The 15153-nt window shown below is 52.9% G+C and overlaps 1 protein-coding gene across 2 annotated transcripts in view; it reads left to right on the plus strand.

Moving 5' to 3' along the window:
- Positions 1-390: 390 nt before the first annotated feature.
- Syn3 (synapsin III) overlaps positions 391-15153 on the plus strand; it is a 388585-nt gene continuing 373822 nt past the window's right edge. The window contains exon 1 of one of the 2 annotated variants that reach the window (XM_027940536.2): positions 391-716. In XM_027940536.2, coding sequence (XP_027796337.1) covers positions 406-716 — 311 coding nt within the window. In that variant the 5' untranslated portion in view covers positions 391-405. The remainder of the gene's footprint in view (positions 717-15153) is intronic. The other variant, XM_027940623.2, reaches the window with a different exon arrangement.

Here is a 15153-nt window from a genome sequence, read left to right on the forward strand (position 1 = left end):
ATCAGTATTTTGCTAGTGGAAATAATGCTGTGATAAACATTCGTGCGTGTGATTTTTTTTTTCTATAACTTCAATTTTTTTTTTCTGCTGGGATAGAATTCCAGAAAATGGAGCTTTTAGGTTAAAAGGGTTCGCTCTTGATACATACTGCCAAATTCCCTCCCAAAAGGACGGTCCCATTTACATTGCCACCAACAGTGGAGCAGGAAAGTGCTTAGCTGCTTGCTCTTAAAGGGAAGGAGGTCACTTACACTAATGTGCTTATTGGCTTGTTTCCAACAGGTAAGCGAATCCTTCTGAAGCCGACTTCTGGTTGTGCCGAGTCCTGCCCCTGCCTCTGGCTGGAGCCTGTGTCCTGGGCCTCACCTAGGAGTAGACGGGAGCCATCTGCCCCCACCCACAGCCATGAATTTCCTCCGACGGCGTCTCTCCGACAGCAGCTTTGTGGCCAACCTGCCCAACGGCTACATGACGGACCTGCAGCGCCCAGATAGCTCCACCAGCTCCCCCGCGTCCCCTGCCATGGAGCGAAGGCACCCCCAGCCCCTGGCAGCCTCCTTCTCCTCTCCAGGATCCAGCCTTTTTAGCTCTTTCTCCAGTGCCATGAAGCAGACCCCGCAGGCTCCCTCTGGACTGATGGAGCCTCCGGGTCCCTCCACGCCTGTGGTTCAAAGACCCAGGATCCTGCTGGTGATCGATGATGCCCACACGGACTGGTAAGCCGGGGTCTTCAGGTACCACCCCCAGCCGGGGTGACAGCTGACATGGGTTCTGTCTTGCCTCTTGGGGGGAACAGAGGAGGGCCCTAAGGGGCTCAGGTGGTTTCAAAGAATGACCAGAGGGAAGGAAATTCACACTGACCCACAAGGCCCTACAACATCTGCATCGTGCCCAGTTTTCTTCTAAGACCTCTACATTTACAGGCCCACAGTCCCCACCTGCCGGTTTAAAACTTAGTGGCTCTGGCCACTAGAAGATATATTGTCATCCTTTTGACAGCAAAGCCCAATCTGAAGGACAGTAAGGCTATGGCAGTCTGGATTATGTCACTCGGTGTGCTCGTTCGTATGACAATGCAAACATCGTAATGTGTTTGATGCGGGCTGCTGCCCGGAACCCACAGGAAATGTTATATTCTATATGGATGGAAATCACATGACCTTTCTAAAATTGGAAGACTTCTGAAGCCTGAAACGCAGCTGGCAATATTTACCAGATTATTCCTCTTCAGCCTCAGTCACTCTCCATGCCCTAAAATGAGGTTGTTGTAAGGGTGACATAAATCAGTACAGGCCCTTGGCTCATAGCCCAAACCCTTGGGACCAGAAGGCCTCAGTATGTATCCCAGTTACTTCAGCTGCTGGCAGGCTGGCTCCAGAGCCTGTCCTCCTACCACCAAAGGCCCGGAAATGATGTGTTTTTGAGCTGCTTCTCAGACAGCGCTCCCCAAGCTCACTGCAGCGGCCACCAGGTCAGCGACTGAGCTACTGAGCACAGCTGATGTGCTCAGGTCTGGTGGTCACACGGAGCTGCACTTGGGGAATAGGTCTCTCCACTCACTTCGTAGTACTGGGGAGTGATAGATATTATTCATCTAGCCAGAGGCAGAATTTGCTAAAAATTCTGTTACTAAAAACCCTTCTTCGGTGTCCTTCTTCAAGACAGCCCAAATTGTGGAAGTACCGCACTCAGGGCAGAGGAATTCATGGATAGTGTACTAGTCAGTTTTTCCTTGTCTTGACCAAAATGCCTGGGAAGAACAACTTAGAGAAGGAAAGATTGATTTTGGCTCATGGTTTCAGTCCACAGCTGGCTGGACCAAGCAGAAGCATTGTGGGGGGTGGGGCAGGTGGCAGAGGGAAGCTGCTCATCACGTGATATCCAGAAAGCAGAGAGGGAGCCAAAGGAGCCAGGGACAGGTTATAGTCCTAGGGCTCACCCCCTTATCACACTTCCTTCAGCCACATCCCACCTGCTTAAACTTACCACCCAGTAGTCCATTCAGATTATTAGTTCTTCAAATGAATCAATCCACTAATAAGGTTACAGCTGTTATAATCCAATCTTGCCACCTCTGATCATTGCTGCATTGCCTAACACATGAGTTTTGGGGGAGACATTTCCAGATGGAAACTATAACAGATGTGAAGCAGAGAAATTCTGAAAATGAATCCTCAGGCAGCCCCTGTGTGGCGGGAGGACAAGGTTGCGCGTGTGTCTCCAAAGGCCGCCTCGTTGTCCTCACCCAGCACATGTGTGTTGCATGGATACACGGGGGCACCCCGCTGTTCCGTGAGTCTAGCATGAGTGTGGACACTCACATTCCCTCCTTGAGAAGTTACTCAGGTTGGGCTGATGGAACCTACCCTTTGGAGTGGGAGCTATTTAGAGCTTATAATGCATTCTCAGTATTCATTAGGTCCAGCAGACTCAGACATCAGTCCTTGCATTTCTGCTAAGTAATTGCCCTATCTGAGCCAGGGTGGCCGTGAGCCACCTGAGATCTGATCCAGTCTGAATGCTGTCCGAGCCGCTGCTTGCTGGAAGGTGCTCATCGCAAAGTTTATCCTCTCTGCTCATTCCCTCCCACAAAGTGTGGCCCTCGGGTCTGAGCTTAGGGCTTGTTGTCTGCAGAGTTGCTGTTTTCCAGGCAAGGCTGTTGCCTGTCTGCCCCATCATCAAGAGACTATAAAAGTCTTCTGTTGACCTTTAACCCAACATTTGACCTTGATTTAGAGTGTTCTTTGCTGGCTGTGTTATCTCATACTCAACTTTGTCTGAGAAGTTGCTTCCTCAATGGAGGTGGAGTTGAATACATAGCAGCGTGATGTCATGGTTCAGGATAAGACATCACAGCGAGGCTGTCTGAGCTCAAATCCCATCTTTACCACATAGTGACCGTGTGACCTCTGTAAGTCACTGCACCTAAATGCAGAACCTACCCCATAGAGTTAGTATATGTAAGTAGGGTTGACACCTAAGTTAATGTGAACATGTGTAGTAGGTGTCTGGCCAAGAGAAGGTGCTGTTTAAATGCATGTTAGTGTTTTGCAGACTGTTATAACCTTCCTGTGTCCCATCAACCAACCTGACAGCAGCCCCGTGGGCAAGCTAGTTTAATCTCTTCATGCCCAATTCTGGGCAACCTGGACAAGGTTTGTCCCATTGGACTAGGTTTTCCTAGGTCTTCCCTGCTGGCTCTTGGCTGACAAAATTGGATCTTGTCACTCTCTGTCTCTGTGTGGTGTGTGACTCAGTGTTGGGGCACAATGAATAATATTGGGATGCAATGAATAGCCTCATTCATGTGACGCTTAAATTTTGGCTCTGGTCTCAATCTCCACAGGAATGACCAGTGTATACATTTTGGGTCACGCACACTGGTGGGGACTGCTGGCCAGAGCAGTCTCCCTGATTATATTTTAATCACATATCACATGTGCTTTAATTAGGTCTTGAGAACAACTACCTTTGGTCCATGGCGTATTTTGTGGCCCTTGGTGGGTTAAGACAGAGGAGAAGAAACAGATCCACGGACTCACCTGGAAGTTGGCTTTGTTGTCCACTGGCTGTCTGTGACAGAGACCTCCTGCCCCAGACCATCAGTCTTTCAAACGGAGCTCCGTCCGAGAGTCTCCATGAACTTCCTAACTTCTCTGAATGCTTCCCCGCACTGATGCTGGCTGCCTTCAAGTTTCAATCCTGCCTGTAGAATTCCCCACACGCCTGTCCCTGGTTACCAGTAGCAGCCAGCAGGGGGCGAGCCAGCCCCGCGGTCCCAGCAGCTCTGGCAGAGCCTGGCAGCCGGGGTTCAGCCCCCTCCCCAGGCTCCCTCATTGTGCAAACTGTCTGCAGAGAGGAGGAAGTTGTTAAAGGGAAGACGGCAGCTCACACAGCCCCTTTCTTCCTGCTTTGAGATGATAATGAGGGGGGAGCCCATCCACTGTCTGGACTGAGGAGCCCCCCCTCGCCCGGGGACAATGCAAATGTGGTCCCCTTTTCTACCCGCCTCAGCCCCAGATGCTGGGGCTCTGTCTTCCCTCCTGGTCCAGGGCCTCCTGCAGCACCAGGTCTCCTTGCAGAGAGATGAGGGGATTGTAGGAAGCCTCCTTCTTCTCCTGGGGCGTCCAGCTTTCAGATTCTCAGAACCACTGGGGGCCTCCCCAGGACCATCGGACACCTGGCCAGGGACCTCAGTGGGGGACTTTCATCCTCTGAAGAGAAGTAGAGGGTTGCAAAGCCACCTTTGCTGGCAGAACTCTTGACCCAGCATTCAAAGATGCAGCCACCTGTTGGGGCTGCCTGAGGAGGTGACCCTGGCTAGGCAAGGGGGTGGGAGGAGCCCGGGCCACCCCCTGAAGGCCAGCTCCATGGCAGGTCTGAACTAACGATGCTGTCTTCCAGGCCTGGGGCAGGTCAGTCTTGAGAACCCCCCGGGGAAGGAGGATGAGATGAGTGGATCTCAAGGTCAGTGTTCTTCCCCCACTCTGCACTGGTGCTCTTGCCTGGGATTCCCCAATAGCTCCACAGGCCTCCAGGCTGGACCCTGCCTCCCATCTACCCTCCACGTCACCACCTCCGTCACCACCTCCATGTTCTCCTCCTGAAGCACAGATCAGCTGCAGTTGGCTTCTTCCCCGCCCCCTGCCCCCATGTATCCCCTTTTACAATCCTTTGCTGCTGCATCGTTGACCTAAAATGTGCAAGTTCAAAGTCATTAGCATGTCTGGCCTGCCTCTGGTTGTGTCTCCAGCTCCACTTCCTGCTTTGGGGTTTATTCTGCAGGAATACAAAACAGTTCGTGGTTCTCTAGAGCACCTCTGTACCTTGGCCTTTTCTGTTCCCTGCTTCCAGGAACACTCTTCTCTGTCACGTTCACCTGGCCAGTTCCCATTTAGTCTTAGAGGACTGCTCAGCTGTTCCCTTTTCTGTGAAGCCTTCCCCAACATGCCCAGCTAACAGTGCTAAAAACTACTGCTCCTGTATAAACTTAAAACATTCCACTGTGCCACACTGGCACATGCCACACTGTATTAAAATTGCCTCCCATGAGAATGAGACCCATCTCTTATTTTTATTTTATTTTATTTTTTTTTGCACCAGGGATTGAAACCAGGGATGCTTAACCACTGAGCTATATCCCCAGCCATTTTTATGTTTTATGGAGAGACAGGGTCTTGCTAAGATGCTTTTCAGCTTTGCTGAATGGCAGAAGCTGGCTTCAAACTTGTTATCCTCCTGCCTCAGCCTCCTCTCTCGAGATGCTTGGATCACAGGAGCGCGCCACCACACCTGGCTCATTTTTCTCTATAACCCAAGTGCTCAGCACATTGCAAGTGTTCAATCAGCCCATGCCCTTGTCCCTGCCCCCGCCCAATCAGGATAACTTCAGTAGACATAATAGGCCTGAATGTGCCTTACCTTAGGGGTCAGCAATATAGAGCGCAGAGTTGAGGAATTTCTGTCTTCATGAGCCTTTGTAGAAAGTCCTGGCTATTTAGTTTTCAGGATGCAAGAGTCACTGTGAGGCTGATATTTGAGACTGTTTAAGAGGGAGGGGGTTATCACCTATAGAATGCACCAGAATCTCATATTTTGATTCTCAGAATCAAAACATTTAACCTACCTCCCCCCTAAAAAAAAAAAAGCCATGACCACATAGTGTTGGCTGCTTCCAGTCCCCCTACGAGGCCTCTGGAGCTGAGAGGGTGGGAAGGAGGGGCAGGGCCAGGTGGAAGCCGCAGAGCTTTGCCCCAGCTGTTCCCCGGGGCCTCGAGCCCTGACTCCCCTCTCCTCTCCTTGACCTCAGCCCTGTTCCCGGAAAGTCTGCTATTTCGTCTCGACAGTGAGCTATTGTTACCTTCTTTTTAGTTTCCTATCCTTTCCTGGGGTTTCCTTTTTCTTTTATTAGTTAGAGGTGACATGGAAAGGGTGTCCTGGGTTTGGAGCACTCCCCAGCCACCACCCCTCCAGCCTGGAGGATACCAGACTGCATCTTCCTGGGCAGCGGTGGCCAGGGAGGCCCTGGGTGAGCACCCGTGCCTTCCTACATCGTCCAAGCACCGTTACTCTGTATGATGATGGCCAGCCGCCCACCCACTGCTAAACGGTGTCGGTGTCCTTGTGTCCCTGTGCCTGGGACAGCACAGGTAACAGGTACACAGGAGGTGTCTGCTGACCAAACAAATGGTTTGGTTTCTGATAATAACATGGTTGGAAGCGTGACAGTGACCTAGGAATGGCCTTGCTGGCATACTTAGGCCCTCCTTTTAGCTCCGGCCTCATATCCAACCTAACAGAAAGTCACAGTGGACCCGGTGGGAGCTTTACACCACAGCAATCGGCAAGCGCTATCAATCAGGGATGTTGTCACCCTGTCCAACGTGACAACTGTTCATGGGCACTTCCTGACTTAAATCAGAGCCCCCATTGCCAGGCGAGGAGGCAGAGGATCCATGAAGAACCTGGTCCACTTGAGGACACAAAGAGAGGCAGGGCAGGGTTGGGACATGAACTGGGCTCATTTTTGCAAAAGCCTTTCCAACAGGGCCACCTTCCTGCTGAACGCTGCCCAGGGCTCCCGGGAGTGGCAGGAGATAAATGCTGTTGGTGGGACAGATGGCTGAGCAAGGGAGGAACAGCCCGAGGCCTCTGAGGACCCTCCCCCAGCCCCTTCGTCACTGTCATATGGCACATGTTGGTGCACTTTGCAAGACCATACTTCATGCTAAGTGGTTTTCATCGATTCTGTCATTTAGTCCTCCTGGTGACTGCATGGGTACTAGTACTCATCACATTTTATAAATAAGAAAAACGGAGGCTTTGGGCCCCAAATCAAAACAGATGCCACTGGCATTTGGGATCAGCTGAGGCCATCGGGATGAGAGTGGACATCACAGTTGTCCTGCCACCTTCCCCACCCGCCTGAAGCCCAGGCCCCCTGTGCTGCGTGTGAGCAGGGCTCTGGTGCCTCACACGTGGGCACACACACACCCACACACACCCGGTGTCTGAGAGGAGAGTGAGGGAACTGGTGGCAGGACTCCTTGTCACACCACGGTGGCCAACACAGGATTCTGGTGACCTCAGCCTGGGAGGAAAGTGTCTCCCCGGGAGCCTGCAGGCACCCTCTGGCAGCCCAGTAGAGGGTACCAGGAGAAAGGGGGGTTCTTGCAGCCATCCACCATTCATGGTCTCAGGTTGGCAAATGGAACCTTTCATAGAAAGTGTCTTTGGAGGCACACAGAATAGTTTCCTCTCTCTAAAGCCCCAAGGGGTGGCAGGCAAGGTCTTTCCTGTTCTCTTCCCAATGTTTCGACATTAAAGAGGTGATTTCCCAGCGCATACTGGCGTGTTCCCCGGGGAATTAAAACAGGAAGAAGAAAAGCTGAAGAACATGCAGGGCTCCCAGGTGGCGCTGTGGAGTTCAAGTCCCAGCCCTGCCACGCCCCGTCTCCCTGCTGCTGGCCAAGTTCCTTTCCCCTGTGAGCCTCAGGCTCCTCATCTGTACAGCGGTTCATACTGTCACCTCCTTCCCTCTCCCACTCGGCCCCCAGGGCTGTTATGCGGCTCCAGGAGAGCGCCTGGTTCTCTTCTTTTATGGGCCCTTTTCGGAGTGTGTGGCTTGTTCACCTGAGACTTAGTCCTGTGCCTCCAGTATGAACTCCTTGTGGCCGGGGTTTACACCTTCTCTGTTCAAACGCAGAGTCTAGCACAGAGCCTGGCACGTGGGAAGTCAGGCGAGGTGGATATTTTATTAGTGAATAAATAGATGTTCTTGCCAGAGGTCGTTATGACTTTGAAGGGAAAGTTCAGGCTGGAGGATGCCTTGGGGAGGAATCTTTGTCAGAAAACACTAGGCTGGCTTGGAATTCAGGAAGAGTACCCGATCACTCCCAGGTTATCCCTGATGCTTCCCTCAAGGATGTGGCCTCCACCTCTTTAGGCCAAACTCATCAGAGAGGCTGCTTTGGCTGAAGGGATGAGGACTTCAAGACATCCGCAATGTGGCCCTAAGGACATGCACTGGTCCTCATTGGCCCCATGGTGACTGATTTCATCTGTCACCTGTGAACTCAGAGCTGACATCATCAGACATGGCTTATGGGTGGGGTCATCAGTTTTAGCCATCGATTATTCAGGATGCCGAGTTAATGCTTAAGCAATGAATTAGCATAAGTTTATCCCATGCAGTGTTGGGGATAGACTCACACTACATAATTATTTGTTGTTCCATCTGAATTTAATTGGGTGTCCTTTATTTCATCTTATGCAAAGAGGTAACGAGAGACACTGCCTGGTCCTATAAACACGAGACCAGCAAGAGTCTGGCCCCTGAGCTGCCTGGCTTTCTGGTTGGGGAGTCAAACCAAGTCCACTGATTGACCTCATTCTCAGAGACCAGCTTTCCCTGCGGGTGACAAGGACCATTCGTCACCAGCAAGGAGGGCGCAACACTGACTGGACAGTCTCAAGCCAGACTGCCTGCTCTTCCTTTCGGAGATGTGACCTTGGGCAAGTCCAGCCTCTGACCCTCACATTCCCCGGCAGCAGGGCAGGATGGTGGACTCGCTTTCGTTTCTCGAAGGGCAGTGGTGAAGATGAACGATGATGGCAGGAGTGGGGGTGGGTGCAAGGCTTAGCTGACAGAGTAGGCCCTGAAATGGTAACTGTTATTAACAATTAATTACAGTTACTAATTGCTTGTGAACATAATAGTCCTGGGAGCCAGGGGAAGGAAGCCACTTGGCAGCTTCTGAGTTCAGCTGGATGGGCTCGAGGGCCGTCTTCCAGAAGCCCTGGAGGAGGGGCATCCAGATCCTGGCAGGCTGGCCGTCCCTCGCTCCGAGATTCGACAAGGGCTCCAAGTCAGTCCCTCCCCCTGGAGCTGGTCAGAGGATGCAAACAGAGACACACAGCCCTCTGTTGAAGACGCTTGGCTCTGGAGAACAAAATCCCCAGCCTCTCCCCACCGCTGCCCCTACCCTAAGCCTCTCCTTGACGCCAATGGGTCCTGCCTGCTTGAGTGGTGAATGCAGGGGTTTCTGGGAGCCACGGGGGTAGGGCCTAATGACAGGTGTGCATCATTTCTTGTTCTGTCCATTGGCCCAACCGCATCCCCCAACAGGCCATCTGACACCCTCTGGAGTGGCTCCAGCCTCCTGGACTCATCCTTCTCACTCCAGGCACTGGCCCTGCGTCCCCTGGCCCGGCTTTCCCCTGGCCTTCCCTGGCCCTGGTGCCTGGGGGAGGGAGGGGCCCTGGGCATTCCCCAGCGGCCTGCCCAGTCGCCTAGAGACGGCTCCGCTTTCCCAGGCCCAGCCCCTTTTATCAGGGAGACAATGTGCGCACAGTGAGGGCCTTGTGCAGCACCGAGCCCTGAGCCCTCTGACTTCAGGAATTTTGCAAGTGCTGACCTCTCTCCGTGAGGTCTTCGTGCCATCCAATCCAAGGTCCGGCGTCCCTGCCGCTTCCTACCCAGCTCTTGTGGGGAGAGAGAGGGAGGGGGGGCTGGCTGTGAGGGGCATTACCCTCGCCCTATAGAGTCTTTGGGGAGAGCTTCGTCCTCAGAAATCGGGGCTAGAAAATCCAAGGGGATGGTCTTTGAACAGGAGAGACTGTGGGGGATGCTCTCTCCTCATGCCTTCCGGAGTGGGCTGATTCTATGGGATCCTGGGTAGGAGGCACTTTCTCTCTGGGTCTCTTTTCCTCGTGGTCCCCCCAAACTGTTTCCATTAGAATGATTTTCCCAGGTGCCACCCAACACCTGCTGTGTCGGATAGAGTTCTCTGTAGGAAAAAGAAATAGACTTTGGCCAACTTAGGCGAACAGGGATTTAGGGGAATTATGGCAGTGCGGGGAGGGAGTTCCTAGAGGCAAAGGAAAATAGGAGGAGTCTCAGGTCAAGGTCCCCCTGGCCCCTCGGGGGATCTAGGAGAGCCTCTGCAGAATCAGCTCCTGTCTGCACCCATTTGTGTTCCTCTCTGCTCAAAAATCAAATGTTTGGAGACGAACAAGCCTGGCTTGTTCTAGTCTTTGTTCTTAGGACACTTGGGAACAGTCCCACCAAGACTGTGCACCAGGGGAAGCTTGGTTCCATCAGGGCAAGCGGAGGCACTACTACCAGACGCAGGAGGAAAGGGTCCAGGAGAGGTCCAGCAGAGGCATCCCCCTAAGTGATGGGCTAGAAGACCCAGAGTGGGGCTCAGGAAACTGCCTTTTGAGATGACGGAGAGCCAAGCTCAGAACCCACCAGGTACAAGACTTTCTTCACGTGGCCCCAGCTGGTGGAACCGGACAAACCCAGTCAGGGAAAGAGAGAGGGAGACGGATTTCAGCTCAACAGACAGTTCAAAATAAGGAGAATGAACTGACAGAGGCCAGTGGGAGGGCTGGCGTGGGAGTGAGCCCCCTGTCACTTGAAGATGTGCAAGCACAGCTGGGCTACCCATTTGGAAGCAATAATGCAGAAAGGGCTCAGGCCATAAAGAGGCCAGGCTGCAGTCCCTTAGAGGAGGCTGGGACCCGGAGCTTTTCGTTCTCTCCTCTTTGATCTTGTGCTTCGTCACCTCTCCTGCCCCTGCTTTGCTCTGCTCTGAGACGTTCGGCTGTCTTGCTTGTGAGTCTGGCCTCGTCCCCCACAGCGTGTCGCTCTGGCCCAGGCCCACTGAGTGGCTTTCTTTTGAAGGCGTTTCCCCCACAGCAGGGGTCCTCTGGAGCAGTGGCTATTGCTGAGCTGGAGTCTGGGGAGCTGGAGTTCACCCGCCTGGGTCTCAGCCTTGTCCTGGGGGGAGGCAGGGCTCTGGGCAGACGCCAGGCTCCTTACAGAATGTCTCTTCTCCCGGGGCCTGTGGAAGCCTGTGGAAGCCTGTGGAAGCCTGTGGAAGCCTGTGGAAGCCTGCCTCTGATGAGCCGCCTTGGCAGTGATGTCTGATGGCAGGATTAGGGATGGTGCGTGGTGTCCGTTCTCCTGACCCCCCACCCAGGGTTTGTGGAAGGGGCAGGGTTGCGGGTTTCCCGAGGAGAGGCAGTGAGCTATCTGCTATCTTTACAGGCTAAATGAGGGGTCGCCTGAGCAGCTGCTCATAAGAGACGACCAGCCAGTGGGTGAAGGGGCATAAGGGAGGGAAAACCCAGGCATCGAGAGATGTTTCCCTGCTGGAAGGGAAACAGCCACACAGGCTCTGTGACAAATGGCATCTGCCACTTGGTTTCAACTGCAGAGACAACAAGGAGAGGCCAGGACCATGCAGGGTGTGAGAAGCGACTCTTTTGAAGGCAGCGGCTGCAGGCCAGCTTTTACCTGGAAGAGATAAGGGCCCTGTGTGGCTGGGTTGCTGATATTTAAGGAAAGCAAGAATGTTTCTACAAATTTTCTGTTTTCAAAGTAAAGGTACACGATTTCAGCCCAACGAGACAAGACTGTGGCCTCCCTGAGATCTAACAGTTGGCAACCTGTGATAAAGAAGGCAGGAGTTATTGTAAATATTTAGCCGTTTCCTCTTCTGGGGCTGTATCCCAGCGAGAATATAAACACCTTTCTGTTTTGGGGAGCCGTTTTGTTCAGTGAGATCCCAAGGGCCTAGCACAGTACTGAGCAGGTAATAGAGGGGGGGGGGAGGGAGGGAGGGTGAGATGGGTGGATCCATGGAAGGATGAACAGATAAATGGGTGGGTAGATAAATGAATGGATAATAAATGTTCTTGGCCTTCTTTTTCTGCTCTTTTCACCTTAACTAGATCAGACACCCAACATTTCCATAGTCCTTTTATTCATCTTCCTTATGTCACTGATACCTATTTTCTGAATGATCAGAAAATGGTTTGGGTGTGATGTGTCTCATCAAAGCTCCTGTGTTAATGCAGGAATATTCAGAGGTGAACTGAATGGTGACAGCTGTGACCTAATCAGTCCACCCTAGTTGGAATGGACTGGGCGTGACTATAGGCGGGTGGGGTGTGGCTAGAGGAGATGGGTCACTGGGGGCGTGCCCTGGAAGGGTGCATCTTCCCTTTCACCCCTTCCTCAGTGTGCATTCTCTCTCTCTCTCTCTCCCCCTCCTCTGGGCCCTTCCCCCACGGCAGGCTGCCTCACCTTGGACCCAGATCTATGGAGTAAGACATCAGAAACTGTGCACTCCAAATATACTTTTCCTCCTCTAAGTCCTTCTTGTCGGTTATGTGGTTCCCCGTGATGCAAAAACTGACCGAAATAATCAGATAAGAGTGACCTGCATCTTGGTATGAATTCCCTTTCAGTGTGCTGTCCCCCGTCTGTGGATATATTTTCAGGTGGGGAGGCCCTTAGTCGATGCTGAAGGAGTGATTTGGTGAATGAAATAAAGGGCCTGGCAGGGTGTGTCTTTAGAGGGGAGGGAGTAGAGACTGGAGATAATATTGTAGCCTTTCCACTGAAGACACAAGGAGGGGTGGCTGAGACTTTGTTTACCCTAAAGGTCTGCACTGGGCCGGACAGGCTGCCGTCATGCTAGACACACATAAATCCTGCCACTTCCCCCCTCTTAGAGAAAATGACCTGTTATTTCCCCGGGGACACACCCAACTGAACTTGGTCCTCCTCCCACCCTGGTGAAGGACAGGAGGAAAAAGAGAGTGTTAGTCCAACCCCTGCCGTGTGCCAGGGTCATCACTCATGGAGCCCTTGTGGCAGACGTGCTAATGTCCTTGTTTTAATAGATGAGGAAACCGGGACTCAGAAGGTTGAAGTTTGCTTGAGGAAGCACAAGGAAATAAATGGCAGAGCTGGACAGGAGCTGGCTGTCCCCAAGGCCAGCAGTGCCCACCCCTTTCTTCACCTGGGAGGGCGAAGTTGCACCCCAGCAACCCTCTGGCGGGCAGCTCACTTGCTGGGATATTCTGGGCAGCTCCCCCACCTGCATGTCCTCACTGAATCTCTTGACAACTTTAGATCTTTTTATTCCCTTTCTAGAGTCGAGGAAGCAGAGGATAGTCCAAAATCAGAGGGCGCCCATGCTCCGTGCTGATGATCATTTTTCTTGCACATTTGGGGAAATGCAAAACTATGAAGGAAGCGCATCTCTCCCCTGAGGGCCCGGGCACCTGCCTGGCTCACTTACCTCCTCCTGAGTCCATCGCCCACGTGCACAGACACAGCCAGTCTCTCTGTCCCCAACTTTGTAGCTTAGTTCCTGGCAAAGAACAGATTCCACATCGTGGAGGGATTGATGGATAAGCTGGGCCACCTCATCAGGAAAGCCGTCCCCAACCCTCAGGCTGGCCTGGGTGCCCCTTCTGTGCGATGAGCAGGATCTGTGCGTAAATGCAGTGTGTGGTGATGATCCCTTTGTGTCTCCCCCGTGAGGGAGGAAGCCCCAGAGCCTGGGTGTGTGAGGTGTTCCTGCTGGGTTTCTTAGACTCTGAAGCCTCATGTGAGTTATGAGGCTTCTCTGACCAGCAGAAGCCCCGTCTCCCCTGCTGCCCACATCTTAGCCTCAGTCCCCTTGGCCTGTGCGTCCTATTCATTACTAGTTTCCTTTTACCTGTTAACTTTTAGTCCACAAATATGCACACTCCACAAGGGCAGGGACCACATCTGCCTTCCCTCTCACAGTGCCTGGCAGTGAACTGGGTCCATATGAGGTTCCATAATGGGATTAAATGATGGGTATTAAGTTATGTGAATTTTGACCAGATGCAACCTACAAAAATCTCCCTCTCCATTGCTGCCCAAGGACAAGAGGGTGGGGCCTGCCTGGGTCACTTCCTGTGGTTCAGGGCCCTAGTGCCCTAGTGGATCTAATTTCCTGTCCCCCACAGATCCCTGGGCTGGTCCCAGGAGCCTCACCACCCCAGGGGTGCTCTCCCTTCCTGGCTCACTGGCACCCCCTAATTGCATGGACAATGGAGGGGCTGTCCATCCTTGGAGGGTTCTCTCCATCTGGCAGTGGGAAGGAGCCAGGAACAAGAGCCAATCTTAGGAGGAAAGAGAGAACTAGGATCAGATCTGGGGTCCCTCTGTGTTGAGAGGCCCGTGTTGGCCACACCCCCACACATCTGGTCTACCAGATGACCCTCCTTGTCTTGCTAACCCAGGATGTCCTGAGAGTGTGCCACACAGCCTCCGGCATGGTCTGCTGCCCATCTTCTCCCCTGCCTCTGTCCAGGCCACAATGAGCAACTGACAAATGGCATGTGAAAGAGCAGAATCTCTTTGTGGAGCGAGATCACTGTCTCCCTACACTTTTCCAGTGGGGATGACCTATGGGAAGACAGCTGAGTCCGAGACAGGACATCCCTGACCTCTCCTTCCTTCAAAGGGCATCGCCAGGGCCCTGCCACATTGTCTCCGCACACAGGACACATTGGCTGGGAGACCCCTGCTTGGACCCAGGTGGATCCTGTTTGTGATAATTCTCTTCCTTCGGTCCCCTCTGCTGCTGTGAAAGAATACCATGCTGCTGCTCATAAATCTCTCCCACACACCACAGTCCGCCGCCCCCAATGAGGGATTTCCCACCCTAAGCAACACTGGTTTTATAATATTCTCCTTCCTGGGGCTTCTGATGTGGCAGTAAAATATGAGACCACCCACAGAGATAGAAGCCTTGTGGAATTCAGAGCTCCCCAGCCCCTTCACAAGGCCACAGCCATGATTGATTGGCCGAGGTGTTCAGGGAGCTTGTTTTGAGAATGAACCTCTTAGGGCATGAGGAGGGGGCAGCTAGGAGGAGACAGAGCCCTTGAGCACAGCGGGTCCATCTATTTGCCTGAGGTCAAACAGCCAGTCAATTACCCAGCCCCCAAAGGCATCTAGAATTCCAGACCATCCCTCCCCTCCCCTCTGCCAGACAGAAGTGTTCGGAGGCAGCTCAAGCCTGAATGAGCCTCCGGCAAGGAGGCAGCAGTCTGTGTGGCCCATCAGGAGACAGACTTCTGACTCCCAGCCAAGCAGGGCAATGGACCGCCTGACCCTCACCTCAGCCTGAGTCCGTCTGCCAGGCTCTGCCGTAAACATTCCAGGGATGCGCAAAACAAGCATTTCTCCCAGGAAGTTGAGGCTTATCAGGGCCAGAGCTTCCTGGGTGGTATTGGTGTAATGCGAAGTGCTCTGAGTTCCAGGTGAGAATCAAGTTCAGGGCTGCTGGTTGGGCAGGTTGGACACTGTACAACGAC

The sequence above is a fragment of the Marmota flaviventris genome, chromosome 3 (assembly GCF_047511675.1).
Source record: "Marmota flaviventris isolate mMarFla1 chromosome 3, mMarFla1.hap1, whole genome shotgun sequence".
Taxonomy (NCBI): domain Eukaryota; kingdom Metazoa; phylum Chordata; class Mammalia; order Rodentia; family Sciuridae; genus Marmota; species Marmota flaviventris.